A 20,311-nucleotide genomic window follows, 5' to 3' on the forward strand; every position below is an offset into this window, starting at 1 on the left:
AATATGTATTTTATATGAGATGTTGATCTGATAGGACCTTTGGTCAACATTAGAATGGGAGGTTGTGTATCCAACAGCACTGGGGAAACTGTTCTACAAGTCTTCTCAGACAATATGCAGGAATGAGAGTCCCAACCAAGAGGGTCACTACAAAACAATAAGGAGTTTTACATTGGTTTGTAAAAGCGAGCGCTGTCAGAGTTTACTATGGGGGCCTGTTTATACAGGCAGACACATCGTTGGCTTGATCAAACGAGTAATCGCTCACATTCACTATATAAGTGAATGAGAACGACTGAACGAAGGCGAATTAAACTGAACAATTCGAGGACGAACCAATGATGACTTTTATGCAGCATAAAATGAATGATCAACGAAAAGTGAATGATTATTGTTCAGTTGTTGGCTGTGTTTAGACTGAACGATTATCATTCACTTTTGCTCATTTCAGCGATAATCGTTCCATCTAAAAAGGGCCTTAAGAGTCAAGCTAAATAGTAACTCGTGTACATTTAGGCCTCATGTCCACGGGGAAAAGAAGAATTAAAATCCGCAGCGGATCACCCGAACGCAGATCCGCACCCCATATGGATGCATTGACCACCCGCGGGTAGATAAATATCCGCGGATGGTCAATAAAAGTGAATTAAAAATTTTCTAGAGCATGAAAAAAAATGGACATGCTCCATTTAGGCGCGGGTCTCCCGTGGGGACGGCTCCGTCCGGATCCGCAGGAGACCCGCGCCTGAATTAAACTCACCTGCTCCGGGTGATGCAGATCTTCCTTCCTTCGCGGCAGGATCTTCTTTCTTCGGCCCGGCGGATGTGCCCGGCACGCAGCCGGCGTGCTGAGCACATCCGCCGGTCTGAAGAAAGAAGATCAGGCCGCGAAGAAGGGAAGACACGCACGGTCCGCTGCAGGTAAGTTTATTCTTATTTTACTGCCTCATGTCCGCGGGGCAGGAGGGACCCGCTACGGATTCTCCATGGAGAATCCGTAGCGGGCCTGATTTTCCCCGTGGACACGAGGCCTTGGTCTACGGCTTGGAAAAGTTCTCAAAAGCATATAAGATTATAAGGTTCCCTTCATCCAGCATATGGCAAAAGTGTGTCCTTTTGGCATGTGCTAGTCCAATATCTGATATACTTTTATTTTCACAGTATGGAATAGTACAAGAGTCTATGCCTTTTTAACAAAGAATAAGAAGAAAAAAAGGACTAGTGTCATGGTTAACTTTTGTTTTTCCTACTTCCCATGTTAGAAAATCTAAATCTATTCCCGCCTTGTTGCGTGCTTTCTCTCTGGTTTTCATAGTGCAGTAGGTTTCTGAAAGAGGAGGGTCTACTCAATAGGGCATCTCCCTCCAGGTCTTGGACTTCCAGAAGCGCAGTCCGCTCAATGAGACTCTGGCCTTATGCCTATACTGTGCCATAGATCACAGCCTTCTGTTGGAGGCATAGGTTTTGAAATCTTCATTGTGTATGCCGCCGAGAAAATGCAGAAACAAAGTGGGACTAGAGTATTAATTAGTGACAGATGCTGCATTAGAAAAACAGCTTTTGGTTTAAATGTAGAGATAGGAACAGAATTAAAGTCAGTTTTTTTAACACGTGCTTATGAAAGCCAGAGTTTGTGATATTCTGCTAGGGATTGTTGTGTTGAGTCATGATGTAATGACACTGTGAAATCCAGACTCACATTTCTTTCTTTGTTGCTTTTCAATTAAAGGGGTTGTCCCGCGATAGCAAGTGGGGTTATACACTTCTGTATGGCCATATTAATGCACTTTGTAATATACATCGTGCATTAAATATGAGCCATACAGAAGTTATTCACTTACCTGCTCCGTTGCTGGCGTCCCCGTCGCCATGGCTCCGTCTAATTTCAGAGTCTAATCGCCCGATTAGACGCGCTTGCGCAGAAGGGTCTTTTCCCTTCGGCTCGGGCCGGCAGCAGCGGTGTTCTGGCTCCGCCCCCTTCTACGCATCACCACGTAGTGGTGGAGCCCCGGCAGGTCATCCTCTCCAGCCTATCATCCAGCGGAGAACCCCCCGGCGCCCGGGACTGATTGCGCCGCTTCAACCACACCAGAGCCCCTCTGCGCTGCCTCCGGGCCGCGGGGACCGACGTCTGTCGTGTACCGGGTGGGGGTGACCCCCCCCTACCGAAGCCGCCGACCTCGCTTCTGGGGTGCGAGGTATTCCCCCTCCTTGCGCTCCCGATTCGGAGCCGCTGTCGCGGGAGCCACAGACCAGCTGCCGACTCCAGCCCCCCGCTGCGGCTCACCGGCGTCCGACCCCCGCGATACGAGGCTTGCCGCCCGCTTCCTGCCGGGGGACGTCCGCTCTCAGCCGAGCCCGAGACGAGGCTGCGTGCCTCTCCTGCCCTGCTCCGGAGCACCGCCGCCGAACTCCTAGCTCCTGAGAGAGCGCTGGGAAACTCCTCCGACCGGCGCCGCCGCCGTGAGCCCTGGTGGAGACCGCACCTTGCTGAATCCACCACAAGGTGGCTCTCCTGCTGCTGTACAGCGGTGACACCTAACGCCTCGGAGCGCACGCCAATCCACTGCCGGCCCGGCGGGCCGAAAGAATCGCCCTAACTTCTTCCATCGCCGGCTGCGGAGGACCCGGCCATCCCCAACGAATCTCCTGCGGCGGCTCGTTCCATCTCCGGACCGCCCTGCCGCTACCGTGCTGCATGAGACACCATCTCTGAAGGGACCCCCCCTCGAAACCGGCCCTGCGGAGCCGGCAACGACGACAACTGTAAGTTTTTCCTACAAGGGGGCCAGGGGACAACACACAGGACTGTACAGACCCCTTACAACCACAATCTCCTGAATAGGTGGTCCACGACACAACAAGACCACCCTGCCCCCCCCCCCCCAAAAAAAAAATAACCAAGGGACTGGCCACCATATTGTCCGCCTGTTGGTCGCCTATAGACGAACTGTAACGTACCGGGATTACAAAATAAAAACCTCTGTTACAACCAGAGATCTACCTCCGACTCTGAACCGCGGCGGCGGGAGTGGACTGTCGTGCTCCGCGGCCATCGGCTACTATATCTGGCGGGCGCGATCCCCTGCCCCCTCTGCTACAGCCAGACCTAGGCTAATAACAATTGGGCGCCATTAAGAACTAAACGACTGAGCACCCACATCTTTACAGTTCACAACAATATAAAGATATATACCTCTGATCTCTGCAAACAAGCATCGATACCGTCTATACTACGATAATAACCTGCCATACCAACCTAACGAATTCTAACATGAGCACACGGGCAAAAGGTGGCTCCGCCGCCAAAAAACTAAAAGAATTCTCTCGTTCCAAAACCCCTGATCACACCCCGCGTGCAACACGACCCACACAAGCGAAAGAACCTGAAAATGAAACAGGGCAAAACCCAGAACCCACCATGCGCCAACTCCTAGACGCGATCAACACCTGCAAATCCTCTCTTACCAACAAAATAGAGGAGATCAAATCCGATGTCTCCCTACTAAGACAGGACCTACACAACATGCGTGACAGAATGCGGGAAATGGAGGAGCGCGTTTCCAATGCAGAAGACTCACTACGCCCATTGACCACGGCGGTCAAAAAAGCAACAAGAGCAATAGAATTTTGTCAATCAAAAGCAGATGATTTGGAAAACCGGTCGCGCCGTAACAACCTGCGCATAATAGGCCTGCCCGAAAAATCAGAGGGCTCCCATCCAGAAACATGTGCGGAAACCTGGCTAAAAACGCTACTAGGAGAAGACACATTTTCCACCCACTTCACAGTAGAAAGAGCCCACCGAGTCCCCGCAAAACCACCACAGCCGGGAGCCCCCCCGCGTCCCTTCCTAGCAAGGATTCTGAACTGCAGGGATCGAGATGTAGCACTACGTCAGGCCAGACTAAAAGGCCCGCTAAAGTATAACAACACAACGGTCTCCATATTTCCTGACTTTTCTGCTGAGCTACAAAAGCAAAGAGCTACCTTCACAGAGGTGAAACGGAAATTTAAAGAGAGACAGATCCCCTACTCTATGGCATACCCTGCACGTCTGCGAGTAGTAGCCCAGGGAAAGGTGGTCTTCCTCCAATCCCCCTCGGAAGCCCTGGAGTGGCTGGAGATGCACGCCGAAACTCCAAAAGGATGACCGACCCCATCATACTCACCAACAGGACTTTAAACCCTGTCGCGATCCAGGTTCTCAACAGCCCTTGACAGATAGACGGAGCGCAACACGGCCAAGACACCTCTAAAGCTATTATTGGAGCCCAGCGGTCAATCTTAAACCTCCAAAGGCCTTCAAGAGACTCCCCCCAACAACACACCAACTGCTACTTCTAGACAGATTGTAGCTAAGTCGTTTCCTTTCTGTTTTTTGTTTTTTCTTATTCTAATTTTCTTCTTCCTTAATATTTTCCTGCCTTCCCCCTGTTTTCTCTCCTTCCCTTTTTCACAACTTTTCTATTTTTGTTGTTTTTCTTGATATCTGCGGTATAAGTTTAGCAAGATGTCAATGATTATTGGTTTGAATTGTTGTACTCTGCTCTCCACTAAAACTCTTCACAGTCAGGCGCCCACACAAACCCTCTCCCTGTACCCACCAATACCCTCCCCTCTCCTCGACCCCAAAGTCACAGACATGGGGGCTAAAATCTATACCCACCCAAACAAAGATGTCCCTAAAATGTCTTAGTTGGAACGTTCGAGGGCTTGGCACAGCACTCAAACGCAGGACAGTATTCTCATATATCAAACAACTGAGCCAACACTTTGTCAGCCTGCAAGAGACCCATCTCATTAGAGATAAGGCAGACACCCTTTCAAAACCATGGATTCAATGGGCCTCCCACTCCTTTCACACCTCCTCCTCTAGGGGCGTTTCCGTACTAATTCATAAGTCGGTACGCTGGAACCCAATCGCCACCCGCAGGGACCCCGAAGGAAGGTTCATATTTATATACGGAGAAATTGACTCCAAACCATACGTCATCTTATCCATATACAACCCACCCCATAACAATCTCCACCTCCTGCAAACTGCTATCGCGTTTGCACACCACTACCCTTTGGCGGAGGTAATCTGCCTAGGCGACTTTAACATGATAATGGATCCTATCAAAGATAAATTCCATACGCCCTCTAACCCCACCCCTACCTCAAACTCCCCCTTGAGACAACTAATTGAAAGTGTCGGATGGGTCGACCTCTGGCGACTCCATCACCCCGAAACGCGGGAATATACCGGCCACTCACCGGGATACAATGCGCTGACAAGAATAGACTATATATTCAGTTCCATAGAACTGGCGATACACCTCTCAAACATAACACATTGCCCGAGAGGCATCTCGGACCACAGCCCCATATTATTAACTCTAAAATTTCCCCAAATCAAAATAAGGCCCACCTGGAAGCTACACCCATTCTGGCTTAAACTTATTGGATCAGATGACCAGATGCCATTCCACATTTCTCTATTTTTGGATGCCCACAAAGATAATACCCACCCGGCTCTGAAATGGGACACCCTTAAGGTCTATATCAGAGGATTCCTCAAATCCGCCATCACACACATTAAAAAATCAACATCCCAAGCCGATAAAGAGATAGAAGACCAGACTCTAGAAGCCGAGAAAAAATATATATCAACCCCCACTGAAACTAATAAAATAGCCTGGCTCAATCTATCCCGACTTTATAAACAACAATTACACGCCAAAGCCAAACGCCAACTATTCTTCTCCAAGCAACACTACTTCGAGCTAGGAAACCAATCTAGCCACTTGCTCGCTAACCTCATTAAACGCGAAAACCACACAAACACGATCCTTAAGATCAAAAATCAACACGGAACAGAGGTCACCGACGCCCCATCCATTACAAATAGCTTTAAAGAATTTTACGCTAACCTATATACCTCCTCCTCCCGCAACACGGTGACAGAAATTTTGGACTATCTAAATGACCTAAATTTCCCAACCCTCTCCGTGGAGCAGGTCGAGCTCCTAGAGGCGCCTTTCACTTTGGAAGAGATCCAACTAATAATTCAAGAAATGGCCCTTAATAAGTCGCCAGGTCCCGACGGCCTCCCAATAGAGACATATCGCAAATACTTCGAACAATTAGGCCCACAACTCCTCGAAGTATTAAACCAAGCGCAACTAGACAAAACACTCCCAACTTCATTCTATAAAGCCTCCATAGTAGTGATTCTAAAACCTGGAAAAGACCCTACAGACTGCGGCTCCTATCGACCGATATCACTGGTGAACGCAGATTACAAGATCCTAACCAAAATTCTGGCCACCAGACTAAATCAGGTGATCCTCTCCATCATACACCCCGACCAGACGGGCTTTATGCCAGGAAAATCCACAACCATAAACATCCGTAGAGTCCAAACAGCTATCCAACTAGGTAAACAATACAACATGCCTTGGGCCCTGGTATCACTTGACATGGCAAAAGCTTTTGACTCGGTGGAATGGGCTTTTCTGGAAGCTTGTTTGATCCGTTTCGGTTTCGGACCTAATTTTCAACAATGGGTTAAAACCATATATAAGTCCCCGAGCGCAAATGTCATAGTTAATGGAGTCCCATCGGCGGAATTCCAACTGACAAGAGGCACCCGACAAGGATGCCCTTTATCCCCTGCCTTGTTCGCCATAGCCATTGAGGCATTAGCGATCCGATTAAGAAATGCCCCCAGCGTGACCGGCATCAAATGGGCAGACCTTGAAAGCAAGCTAGGACTATACGCAGACGATACAATCCTATTTTTATCGAACCCATCAAATTCATTCGCCCAAGCCATGACACACAGACAGATTCTCCTACTTCTCCGGATTATATGTCAACTGGACTAAATCAACAATCCTTTACACAGAGACTAACCCAAAAAACGACCCCCATGTCGTGAAATATGGATTAAAACCAGTCTCAACATTTAAATATCTGGGAATGATCATGTCGCACGACCACAACAACGCAATAACAGATAATATAAACCCACTTTTAGAAAACATAAAACACAAATTGAAACGATGGGCTAAATTACCACTATCCGTAGCCGGACGTATAAATCTCATCAAAATGGTCATCCAACCCAAATGCCTATATATATTACAACATATGCCGGTGAGTGTCCCCAAGCGCTTTTTCGGGATCTTAAACTCCCTAATCACTACGTTTATTTGGAATTCCTCGCGCTCCAAGCTGAGCCTATCAATCCTACAAAGACCCAAAGAGCAAGCCGGAATGGCCCTCCCGGACCTCCGGCTCTACTACCTTGCAGGACAACTACGCAACATCAGAGCTTGGGTTCTAGGAAAAGAGCTGCCTATAGCAGATAAACAACTTGCAAAACAAGTAACTGGTCATAATCTCCTGAACTTTTTAGAATTCCCGGAGCGCACAAAAATCGCTGAACTAACCCCACTTCATAAACTGGCCCTCAACATATGGAAAGAAGCAAAAACATTGCAGAACTACCAGGGTGTGTTACCAGAACTCCCTCTCTGGAGCAACCCTGGCCTTACCGCACTACAATCCGTTCCAGATCCACAATACTGGATAGCCCAAGGAATAAACACACTAAACGACATATACATAGATGGAACACTCCCCACATTCACACAACTGCGCGACAAACTGCAGGTCCCACACCTCCAGCTATTCAGGTTTTTCCAACTGAGACATGCACTAAATTCTCAATTCCCTCCCCCCTCGGCCCGTATATCCAAGTTCCCCACAATAGGCATCCTTAAATCCCAAGGACCCAAAGGCCTAATATCAGCCCTATATACACATCTTCTCTCAGCTAAAATAAGTCCCAACCCTCCCCCAGCATACGATAAATGGAAACTCACCATCACCTCCCTCACACCTGAGGAATGGCAGGACATCTCTGAATCTCACCTATCAGTGTCACCAGCCGTAAACAATAAGCTAATCCAACTGTACATAATACACCAAGCCTATCTTACTCCTAATCGATTACACAAAATGCGTAACACCACCTCGGACTCGTGCCAGAGATGCCGACAGCCAAGGGCGGACTTTTGGCACCTGATCTGGGAATGCCACTTCGTCAGGGAGTTCTGGTTAAAGGTGACAAACCTTGTGAACTCACTTTTACGGCCCACACTAACCATAGAACTAGATCCAAAGGTGGCGCTGTTCAGCTTACTGGAGGAGGAGGTGTGGCCGCACCACACCCGCGTGTTTCTTGAAAAGACACTATTCTTGGCCCGTAAAAAGAAATAGCTATGAAATGGATGGCAACAGAGCCCCCCTCGGTCCCACAATGGGTCCAATCCGTAAACACAGTAACCTCATATGAAAAAATTATATATCAAAAAAGAGGATGCCCGACCAAATTTCAAAAAGTATGGGGAGCCTGGTTAGACTCCCACTCTACCCTGTCTACTGATTAAAACCTAAAATTATCCCACGCCAACCCCTATCCTCTCCCCTCCCCTACCACTCCCCCCCCTTCCCACTGTCAAGCGCCTGAAAGACCTACAACCTCTAATCCCCCAGCTTTAAAGGAAGAGCAGAGTCCGATTTTATTGTTTCCACAAGTTAAAAAAGAATTTTTATTGTTACAATATATGACCAGATAGTTTGAGAGATACAGTAACAAATCGATGTTAATCCAATATATGTACCTGTTTTCAGTTACCCCACTATGTACAAAGCAAATTTATCTTTACTGTGTATTTCACGAACTGTTTACTATTAACAAATAAAACGAATTAAAAAAAGAAAAGCGGAGGCGAGTCCCACACCCGGAAGTAGGGTTGTGGCTGCAGCCGATCGCCTATCAGCGGCAAGTGTATTACCTCTGTAAATGTGAAGGGAACCACCTCTCCTCTGCTGATGTAACGAGGGCAAACAGGAAGAGAGAAGCGACTGCAAAAGCATGGGCCCGGAAGCTGAAATGCGCCAACTGATATTTTGTCACATGGCTGGCATCAACTGGTAGAGACCACGACAGGTTGCAGGGACCAAAGTGGTCAAAACTCCCCGGGGGCGCAAAGTAAGGCTGCCCATCTAAAAAATGTAACGCCTACCCTCTCCCCAAAAATGTAGCAGACTGCAGCCTCATCACCCCACTCAGGTCGTGAGAAGGCTGGTCCGCACAGTGGGGTGGTGCAAACGGTGTCAGTAAGTCAAGTAAGGGGACACAAGGAGTGAAGAGAAAGGGGGGGACTATGGAAAAAAAGACCGCTGGCCATGCATGCTTACCTTGCCTGGTGAGGAAGAGCTACATGCTGCAGAACGGATGTCCATCATGATCTCTCGTCATTTATCACCTCCCTTTGGTGGTAGTGGGGGTAGAGGGAAGCCCCAGAGAACTTAAGCGAGAGGATCCTCGCTGGTAGATCTAAGGAAAGTTAGGGCTTCTCTGTGCCACCTTGCCTTCGAGAGGCAGGAAATCAGCAGGGAAGCTATAGCAAACCTGACGTCTCTTCAGTAGAGGAATTCTATCACCCTGTGAATCTCAAAAGTCCAGGACCTGGAAGACCTGCCGCGGGAAGGTCTACCTTTTACGGACACTAAATTAAAAGTGATTTAGCTTAGTGGCTACAGAAGGGGTATAGCTGGTAGAAGTAGATAACTCTTCTTTTGCTTAGTGTCCGCTTCTTAGTAGCATGAGTTAAACCCGAGGTCTTAGCTGTGTTTCCCAATGACACAGCCAAGAGAATAAATTATACAAACTGCATTTGAGGAGTAATACATATAAGGCAAGTTAAATTCACCTGGCATCGAGGATTCCTTCATACTCTGAGAGTTGGCGCATGAAACCAGCATTTGGTCTTGCTACACTGCGTTTCTGCTTCACATAATTATATGCTTTCTCCATGGACCAGCCATACTCTTTCATTGCATAAGCAATTACTGTAGAAGCTGAGCGACTTACTCCCATTTTGCAGTGCACCAGACACTTGGAATGATTTTTTCTGTAAAAGTAAAAAAGTTTTAAAAAAGTCATAATGCAATGCTAATATAATGTTCCGCCGACATCAAACTAATGATGTAAGCAGATAATACAACTATACAGTAAAATAGCACTAGGCAACAACAGGACATCACTATCACTTTGGGTTTTAAAAATCTATGTCTACAGTGTATTATTATTATTATTGGCTCATCCACTTTTTCGCACTCCTGGAAAAAAACCTGGAGGAGTCAGTGATATCATTCCAGTGGTCCCTCCACATACAATGTTAATTGGTTCGAAGATAACCACTGTGTTAAAAAATTTTGTATGGTGAAATCATAACTCTATAAACAGCTGGTATAACCCATTAGGGACCAAGTACTGTAAATATACGGCGCTTGGTCCCGGGCTTAAAGCGCAGCCGTATGTAAAATTACGGCGGGGATTAAAAGCCTCCTGCTTCTGAAAGCAATCAGAAGCAGGATGGGTTGTCAGCTGTTAGTCACAGCTGATAACCTGGAGAAGGAGCGAGAAGTGGGTTTTAACCCTTTCTGCCTCCTTTGTTTAACACACAGCGCTCAATGAGCGATATGAACTAAAGAGTGAAAGTGGAAGTGTTTCTTCCACTACAGGAGACATATATTTATATTCCACAACACTTCTGCTCGATTCAACCCAAACAACCAATCACTGTGAATCAGCCAACCCAAACAACCAATCAGGTTGTGAATCGAGCAGAAGTGTTGTGGAATATAGATATATGCCTACAGGAGCCCAGGGGTCACAGGACCACCAAGATTCCCTGCTACAGCAGAGCTATAGGGGCCCAGTAGCCCCTGATCAGCTCTGCAAGTGATTATTGTCATTATAGGGGATGCTTTCTCCTGTAACTGGGGCTCCTATGGATGCCCCAGCTATTGTGGGATAGTATCAAATAAAAAATTAAAAACACATGAGAATGTCCCCCAGGAGGTCTTATATGACGTCATGCTGGACATGGATAGTAAAAAACATAAATAAATACATAAGTAAATCAAAAATTACAGAATACAACAATACATACATAAGAAAGAAAATAACCCAAAGCCGACACCAACCAAAACCATTGATGTATGGGCCCTGTAATCAAAACCATACATATTATATATGAAAACGTCCAAAATAAAAGGAGGAACCCATTCCCATACTTTTATTTTAGTGTAAATATTTTAATTTAAAAAAAAAAAATACAAATGTAAAAACAAACAAACACATTTTTTAAGCTTTTTACCCCCAATAAAACTAAAAAAAAAAATAAAAAAAAAAATCACCCTATATATGTCACGGGAAAAAAGAAAATTAGTCACATAAGGACACAAAGCAGCAAACAGGAGTTAGAGCCGCTGGAGGCTGTAAATTACTTCCTGAATAAGAGGACAGGATCTTCTTTAGTGTCCTGTACTGTACACACAGTGGTCCAAAAACAAAAAGAAGCTGTACCTGCAATACCATGCCAGGCCACTGCACAATGTATGGAGCTAGCTGCTTCCAGCTCCATGCAGGGCAACAGCTGATCGGACGTGGTCCTGGACAATAGGTCATCAATAGCTGAACAGAGGTCTCTCTTGTGACTCGGTCATCAAATCTGAGCAGGTGTAAAACCCTTTAACCATTCTGATTAATGTATATAAAAAGGCATATAATGATCAAAATGTATAAGCAAGCATACAGCAAGTTACTGGACAGACGACACAACAGATGTGCACTTTCATGCCAGGGTCATTGTGACTACACAAGTGTAAACGGATACTAACTTTGCTTTGTTAATGAAGTTATAGGCATCATTCCAGTGTGACAATAAATCAGTGGACTCTTCATCGTATACCCGGATATTATGATAGGCAAATAGACCTGGAAAAAAGTTGTCTATTTCCCTGGTCACATTCAGAATGTAGCCAACTCTGGAATGACAAAAAGACAAAAGAAAACCATTATTAATCCCGAGTAAATACTATAAAACGTTAATGTAAATGATAACAGTTATTTGCCCTGCTGATATGGAAGCTAGACTATGGAAATGTGATAGGACAATGAGAATTCAAAAAGCTGATACCAATAGCTCTACCTATACTCAGAAATCTTTATTACACTCAATTGCAAGATAAAATAAGTGAACCCGCTGGAAATATCAGGAGTTCTGCATCGATTAATAATAAAATTAATTCTGATTGTGTTGGTCTGTAATTGTGTCATGGATAACAATCTAAGAGCCCTTTTACAAGGCGCAATTATTGTAGAAATAACAGTTAGATCAAGTAGATTGCACGATAATTGTAAGGTGTAAACTAGTGAAACGACCGAAAACTCAGCGATAAGTCGTTAGAATATTGCTGACGATCTTTCATGCGGACCTAAAAATCATTGTTCATCTGCTGCAAATCCTTTAATATAAGAAAGCATCAGGAATCGTAACGATCTGCTGAATAGAGAGCAGTGGCAAGGTTGATTTGGGGCAGATGTGCGGTTTTTACGTCCCTGCTGCATCTGTGTTCTCGGCATTTTTCACATATGTAAAAAAAAAAATCTAAGTCAGCCCAGGTGAAGCCAGTTTTGTCGCAACCCAGAAAAAACAGGATGCACAAAACAAAAAAACCCCATAGTGAATACAGATACTAATGCATCCATAGACTTCAATGGGCAATATTGGTCCATGAATATGGCCGCCTGCAGACGGGCGGAAATACTGCAGCGGGATTTCCGCCGCCGGAAGCCTGCATAGGATTGTGTTAATAAACACAATCCTATGCAGACGGCCGCGGTTTGGCCGCGCGAAATCTCACGCGGCAAACAAACCGCGGCATGTTCTATTTCTGTGCGGGGCTCGCAGGCGGCCTATGGGCCAAAATAAGACACGTTGCAATTTTTATGTTTTACACGCAATATTGGCCAGCATTAAAAACACATGCCTGAATACACCAATTTAATTTGTCCAGATTCCATCCATATTCTTTAGCAAAGCTTTTGTATCCTTTTCTAGCTTCACAGATCTCCAGAACACACCTTCTAAGGTCCTCAGAAAGTGGTTTGTATCAAGGAATGGTTCACACTAACCACTCTTTCTCAAGAGATAAGATTTATCAGTAACCAGGATTTTTGTGCCTTTATTTAATGGACAAAGCACTGGTGAGACCCGCACTTCTAATTTAATCTCCTTAACTGAAATACCTTTTACCAATTACGTCTTGGAGATGCCAATAACACAGAGGTTCACTTACTTACTCTTACTGCACCGTGGACTGTTACTTAAAGGGAACCTGCCACTTTGCAACAGAACCATAAAACTAACTAATGCTACTGTTGGGGAAGGTGATCGGGAGCTGGGGATGTATTTTTTATACTCACCCAGTCCTCTGGTGTGCACGGTGAAGTCCAAGTGTAATCTGAAAATCTGACTCTTTTCAGATCGCGATACATGCATAGTACCATAAACCTCTGTGAGAAAACCTGCACACAGACCTGAAAAGAGTCAGATTTTCAGACTGCGTGCAGACTTCACCGGCAACCACTGCAGAAACGGGGAAGCAGGCAAGTATAAAATATACATCCCCTGGCTCCCGTCACTTTCCTGAACAGCACCATAACTTAGTTTGTGGTGCTGTTCTGAGGTGACAAGTTCTCTTTAACCCTTTGCAATCCAATTTTGGATTCAGGATTTCCTAGGGGGCTTTCTCTTTCTGCCATTATACAACGGCGCCATCTGCTGGCTAGAGCCAGTACTGCAGTATGGGACATGCTGGAGAGGCCCCCCAACAACAGAGCGGCCAGTAATATACAGTAAGAATACCCTGCCGGACGTCTTCCGACATCGGAGTTGTACAGCCTTCAATCAGAATGTCTTGAGATGTCAGACAGTGGATTGGAAAGGGTTACATGTGTTCAATAAAAGACCTAAACCATACAGCTGTGTGTGTGTTAGTTTTTTTAGATTGTACTTGTCTATAATTAAGGCATATAATTATCAGACCACATTTTATTAACAAACAATGCAGATATCCAGGTAATTCCAAAGGGTTCACATACTTTTTCTTGCAACTCTATATAAACAGAGCTGATATACAAATCACTGTCTGGTTATTATTGCATACATAGAAATTAGAAGAAGTGACAGGTAAAATAAGCTTTAGGACCATAAGGACATGCACATTTTAACATATCACCCCTTGTTTTCATTTAGTGAACTGGGGAAAGAGAATGAAAGGCAAAAGTGAATTCTACTCAGTCGAGTCCCATTTAAAGGGAATCTATTGTAAGAACATATCTGAAGGGAGGCCTGAGCAGAAGTAGAGTAAATATCTAGCTTGTAATCCATTTTCACGTGAAAGGTGTCTTCAATAGAAGTTGTCTGGCTCCACAGTCAGTGGTCTAAGGGAGACTATCCCGCACTGTCAAGAAAAGGAATACTAAAACTTGTACTCATAAATGAGCGATAAGCTGTGAGGATGACACAAATTAAGATGGGACTCCCAGGGTTTTATGTGGACCGTGACAAAATGTGTGCATAAGGAAAAAGGTCATTTCCAGATGTAGCTCAGATACCCACCAAGAAACAAGACTATGAGCAGTACAGCATGCAACCATAACATTAGTAGCAACACAAATTAGGTTATATTCACCCGACTTGATTCAACTCTTCCAAGTTTGATGCGTTCCACTCAGAGCCCTGAAATAGAACACACAATGAACCAAATCAATGCCAACTCAACTTTGTGAACTTTTACCTGAAAATAGATAAAGCTTTCCCCGTATGACTTTCACCTTTTCTCTTTTGCTGTCGGACATATACTTATGTATTCATTTTCACCAAGTAAAGATCTGCTATTCCTGGGATTCACCTAAACTACATGAGAAGTGTTCCTATGAGTCTCTAATCAAGTGACTTTAAATGGGGACAATGACCAATCATGTAGAAAATTAATGTTCCATAAAAGCAAACTTTTTTTAATGAACAAAACAGGAATTTAGCAGTTATTTTAACACAGTTTCTACGTATGAGTTTACTTGCTGTGGAAACACGGGAAAAAAAAAAAAGATTATGGGAAAGAAGAGGAACTGGACTCCTGCGATTAAGAAGTGATGGCCTATGCAAGAAAATCTGCTATCACTACTTCCGGTAACCCCATCACAAACTACTCTTTACCAATCCAACGATGCTGCCACCCTTCTCTGTATGATGAAGATAACTGTTTAATGAAAATGTAAAGAACACTTCTAACCACTTCTGAGTAAACAAAGCTGAACAAAAATATACAAGGAGTGAACTAAATGAACCAAAACGAAAGTACATGATAATCATATCAAAACGTGAGCCATTGTGCACATTTCGTTTGCCTTTCGTTAGGCCACCTGCAACCTGGCGGGTCAGATCCGGCGGCGAGGATTCTCGTCGCGGGACCAGACCCGAGCGCCTGCAGAGAGCAGCGCGTACTCACCCGCGCCTCCGGCTGTTTTATGTGCCGGCTTGTCGGGCAGCCGACGCATGCGCAGACCGAAGCCGGGCGGGTGACGTTTCTGTGCGGGACTCTGCGAGCCCCACACAGAAATAGGACATGCCGCGGTTTGTTTCGCTCGATTCTCATTACGTCTAAATGCTTTCCTCTCAGCGTTTCGCATAGGAATGTGAAGCCCTAAGCGAGAAGTGAGCGATTCTCAGCAACGATGTGCCTGTGTAAACATTCTGCACGAGCAATTAGCGGTGATGTCATTCGCTCATTTAAACGAGAATGTAAAAGGGGCATAATGTAACGTTTGCTACATACCAGGTAGAGATAATCAAATACAAGAGAAGCTTTATCCATCTGCCCAAGAATTAGCAACATTTCATTGTCTATATATTCTTTGTACTCCTTCAAATTGCAGCTTAACTTCTTCTCCAGCTCATTCCGGATCTAAATGAGAAACATAACCTTCAGAGATTAGTTCATACAACACCCATGGAGGCTGTGAAAAATAATCTAGGTCAAATATAGAAACTTGAGTCTTCTTTAATCATTTTACCTCTTTGCAGGTCACATTCTCCAGGTCTTTGCTCATCATGATGCTTCTCAGTGTTGCTTTGATGACCCATTCTGTCTTTTCCCCTTCAGTAGGTCTGCAACAAATACAGAAGTTAGAAGAGTTAGCCAGAAACTCCAAAATAATCTAGATTCCCTTATCACAGCTATAAACCCCACTGCAACTTATAATGCAAGAAAAAAAAAGTTGGAAATATAATATGAAACTCATTTTTACTATAATACCGTGTTTACAGAAAAGTCATTTTTCATTCTGTGTGAAACACATCAACTCACTTGTCCATGAAGAGGGTAGGAGAATCTGGCCGGGTGGACTCCAGGTCCTGCATCGTGTTCCACTCATTGATGCAGCTTTGTTCAGAGCTAATGCAGCTCTCATAGAATGAGGCCCATACGAGCGCAAGCCCCCCAGGAAAGTAATTGTGCCGCCGGGCAACCTCACAGGCCTTGTGGAGGATCTGAAGTGCTGACCTATTAGATGCAAGTCATATAAGGATACACATTCCAAGAGCGAACGTCAGGCAGCAGTCATTGAAAGTATATAATAGCCTAACATATGGCAACATTAAAGGTGCACATATAAGCAGTATTTGGTTTTCCACTGTGCCTTCCTGCTACTTCCATCACATTCCCCTTATCACAGGCAAATGTTTTTTTTGTTTAGAACATTATGTCTACAACAAGCAATTAGCTCTATACTAATAGCCTTTCCTATGTCTGCTAGGTCGCTGCTCAATTAATGCACTAGTTCTTATGTGCATATTACATCAAGGAAACAAAACATTTCAAAGCATTGTAGTTCAGAAACCTCAAATTGCACTGTAGATTTTATGTTCGATTAGATGACATAATATTTCCATGTAGTATTAATTATTCAAGTTTACCCGTCTGTAAAAAGGTATCTGGCCATTTAGGTTAACCAAGCCATACACCTTAAGCCCTATTTACACACAATGATTATCCTTTGCTGAGGTGTGTTTATACGAGGAATTTCTGGCCAGCAGGGTTTTAATTAGTGTGAAGATAAGTCATTGTCTTCTGATGGCATGAGTAAACACGTACTCATTGTATTTATGCAAAGCAAACAATCACCCCTCCCCCCAAGTCATTCAGTCTTTCAAAGACTGAATAATTGCCATTTAAACAAAGGGAAAAGCAGACAAACTACGGGCTATTTTTATGCAGGCTGAAGCTCAATGATAAAGAACAAATGAACAAGTAGTGCACAATGGCTTCGTATTTACACATAATTATTATCTCGCAAATTGGTTTGTTTGAACAAATTTTGAGAGGTAATCGTTGCGTGTAAATGAGCCATTTCTATCTTTTCCACTAAAACTATGCGTACAACTGCTGTCCGTTGGTCAAGGGAACCAGCCCAGCACTGTGGTTTCTGTTTATAGCGAAAAACACAATGCAGATGCAAACAGAGCCTAAAAGAGTGCATGTGTATATCTCTACAAGAATGAGTGCTTACATCATCTGAGCAGTTAAAACAAGAATGATTTTGGTTACGTGACTCGTTTGTTGTCTATGTTGTATGTATTTTTCTTTGTAAAGCCAAAATTGTATCCCATTAGAACACAACTAGAGATAAGTGTGTATACTCGCTAAGGCACATTACTCAAGCGAGTAGTGCCTTAGCCGAGTATCTCCCCGCTCGTCTCTAAAGATTCGGGGGGGCTGGCGGGGAGGGACAGAGGGGAGATCTCTCTCTCCCTCTCCCCCCCCCCCCCCCCGCAACTCACCTGCCACCAGCGCCGGCCCCCGAATCTTTAGAGACGAGCGGGGAGATACTCGGCTAAGGCACTACTCGCTCGAGTAATGTGCCTTAGCGAGTATACTTGCTCATCTCTAAATACAACCTTAGGGAAGTATTTCTAGAATGGCTTTTATTGATATCGCATGGTTGTTATCCTATATGAAAAAAAAGGCACAGGCTGGATTTCATGTTGTATTGTTAAGTTGCAGAACATATCACATCTCGACAGCATCTGTAAAATAAATGATGTTCTACCACAACACTAAATAATGCAATGTATAAACTCATAATCAGAGTAGCATCTCAAACACTGCACATATAAGTGCTGTGGTCTAATACGACATGCTAGGCTTCACAGATGAACTATTTACTACGTGGGTACTTGATTTTCTCCATGTAGAAATAAGAGGCACAAATACTGTATAGTAAAAGAAGGATGGAAATGATATTACAGTCATTGTAATCATCACTTACCACATGGCCTGGACAGACACTGGCTTGAATACATGAGTTCTTCCTGCAGTGTTGACACTAAACCCCCTAAAAGGAAATACAAACCAGATATGATGTGATAAAATATTTTGTGCTTCCATATTTTCAAAGAGAACAATATAATAACTGCAGAAACAAACAAATAATAGAAGCTGTATGACGCAGCGAAGTGCAGAGCTGTACCCATTTCTGAACAGTTCCTCATCTCAACTCTCTGTGGGGTGTTCACTATCTTAACAGGGGAAAATCTAATCACTGAGTGCTCGCATTTCCAATCTATACAGATTTAATATTGGACTTATTGACATGGTTTTTCTTTTTTTTGTTTTCTTTTTAGAATCACTGGGCCTTTTAGTATGCGAAAAAAATAGTAAACTTCCCCATGCAGCCTTTGTTATGCAGTCTTATGGAAAATATAATGGCTATGATTAACTTTAAAGGGTTTTCTAGGCAAATTCTAAATAGAGATGAGCGAGCACACTCGGATAAGTCAGTTACGTCGGGGGGGGGGGGGGGGGGGGGGGGGAGTGTTCTCCCTCCCTCCCTCCCTGCTCCTCGCTCACCCCCGCTGTCCCCCCCCCCCCCCCCCCCCCCCCCGGAGCACGCTCAGACAAGAATCCAGTTACTCGAGAAGAGCAACTGACTTATCTGAGAGTGCTCGCTCATCTCTAGTGGTAAACTATCCTCAGCATAGAATCATGAATAGTTAGTTGCAGAGGACCCACTGCCTGGTATACCCAGCAATCAGTTGATCATCCTGCTCGCTGTTACTGCAGTGGGGCTGAATATTGTAATTGGGGTCGGAGACGGAAGTGTCATAGCGGGTTTCACTCTTAATGAGATCAATGGAAGCTAAAGCCTCCATTACTACACTTCAGGCACTTCCGCCTTCAACACGGGCTCAGTAATAAGAGGCAGCGCTCCAATTGATTTCAAAGGAAGTGAAGCCAACGATGACGCTTCTACCTCCGACACTGAAGATGATGTTCGGTCTCGTCGGACTGACAGGAGACTGGTTGATCAGCTGATTGTTGGGGATCCTGGGTCCCTGGCAATTAACTATTGATGACCTATCCTGAGGTTAGAATTTGCCTGGAAAACCCCTTTAAAGGTCACAAAGGCATAAATAAAAGAGTAAATGAAATATTTTTTCCCCAAGAAATAAACAGATGAGAGATGAAGTCACATTGCTACAATGAATAATCTGCACATCTATAGGAGCAAAAGCAGTCATCACCTTCAACAACTGTATGAAAGCAATTAGTGTTTGTGTAGTCACTCACCCATCCCCATCCAGGCGTATGGTGGTGTCACTCCACAGGTGCAGAACCATGCCGATAGTGCAACTTTTACTAGCAGAAAGAAAAGACAGGAGGATCATTGGTGATCATAAAATTACATTTTTCTTTTAGGCTTGCACAGCTTCAAAGTAATAAACAAAGCTATATTCGCCTTTTCAAGGTCCTTCCAGCTTCAGTCCCTGCATACATCAAGGCACAGAAGATCCCATGCCTCCTAGGTTCATAACCACTGTGACCAATCCTTGGCCTCAAAAGCTACCTATGCTGCAGTTAATGATTGGCCACAAGTGTCACAAGCCAAGATGGCACATGATCTGCTGTGCCTGATAGTATGCAATGACCAGTAGCGACTCAAAAGGCTGGGACCCTGAAAAGGAAAGTATAACTTTATTATTTTGCAACTGCACAAGCCTGGGGAAAAAAAAATAAAAATCACCAAAAAACTCTTTTAAAGTGAAGATAAACCTTTAGATCTAGCTTATATAAGAAGGAATTTCATTACGGTCAATTCTTCAATATATACCATCCAGATTGCATCCACTTCTAAGCCGAAGCACTTTTGGCTCCAGAGGGGAGCAGACAATAGGAAATAAAAAAAATTTAATTCCTTGGGACTCCATCGCATGCCGCATTAACAGGATACCAGGAAGAGAAAATGTGCAGTTGTGATGTACTGACTGTAGGCGCAGCATCTGCTCGATAAAATTACTTGAGTTATGCCTACTTTGCACAGGTAATAGTTATATATTAAGGA

General features: G+C 44.4%; 1 protein-coding gene across 2 annotated transcripts in view; it reads right to left on the minus strand.

Annotated features, from left to right (window-relative positions):
* Window positions 1-20,311, minus strand: part of SSH1 (slingshot protein phosphatase 1) — a 47,616-nt gene that overhangs the window by 4,419 nt on the left and 22,886 nt on the right. For both annotated transcript variants that reach the window (XM_066603845.1, XM_066603846.1), the window contains 8 exons: window positions 19,540-19,608; window positions 18,239-18,304; window positions 16,279-16,473; window positions 15,986-16,079; window positions 15,748-15,876; window positions 14,605-14,651; window positions 11,746-11,892; window positions 9,771-9,971 (listed from right to left, as the gene is read on the minus strand). In XM_066603845.1, coding sequence (XP_066459942.1) covers window positions 9,771-9,971; window positions 11,746-11,892; window positions 14,605-14,651; window positions 15,748-15,876; window positions 15,986-16,079; window positions 16,279-16,473; window positions 18,239-18,304; window positions 19,540-19,608 — 948 coding nt within the window. The remainder of the gene's footprint in view (window positions 1-9,770; window positions 9,972-11,745; window positions 11,893-14,604; window positions 14,652-15,747; window positions 15,877-15,985; window positions 16,080-16,278; window positions 16,474-18,238; window positions 18,305-19,539; window positions 19,609-20,311) is intronic.

Source organism: Eleutherodactylus coqui, chromosome 5, assembly GCF_035609145.1.
Source record: "Eleutherodactylus coqui strain aEleCoq1 chromosome 5, aEleCoq1.hap1, whole genome shotgun sequence".
Taxonomy (NCBI): domain Eukaryota; kingdom Metazoa; phylum Chordata; class Amphibia; order Anura; family Eleutherodactylidae; genus Eleutherodactylus; species Eleutherodactylus coqui.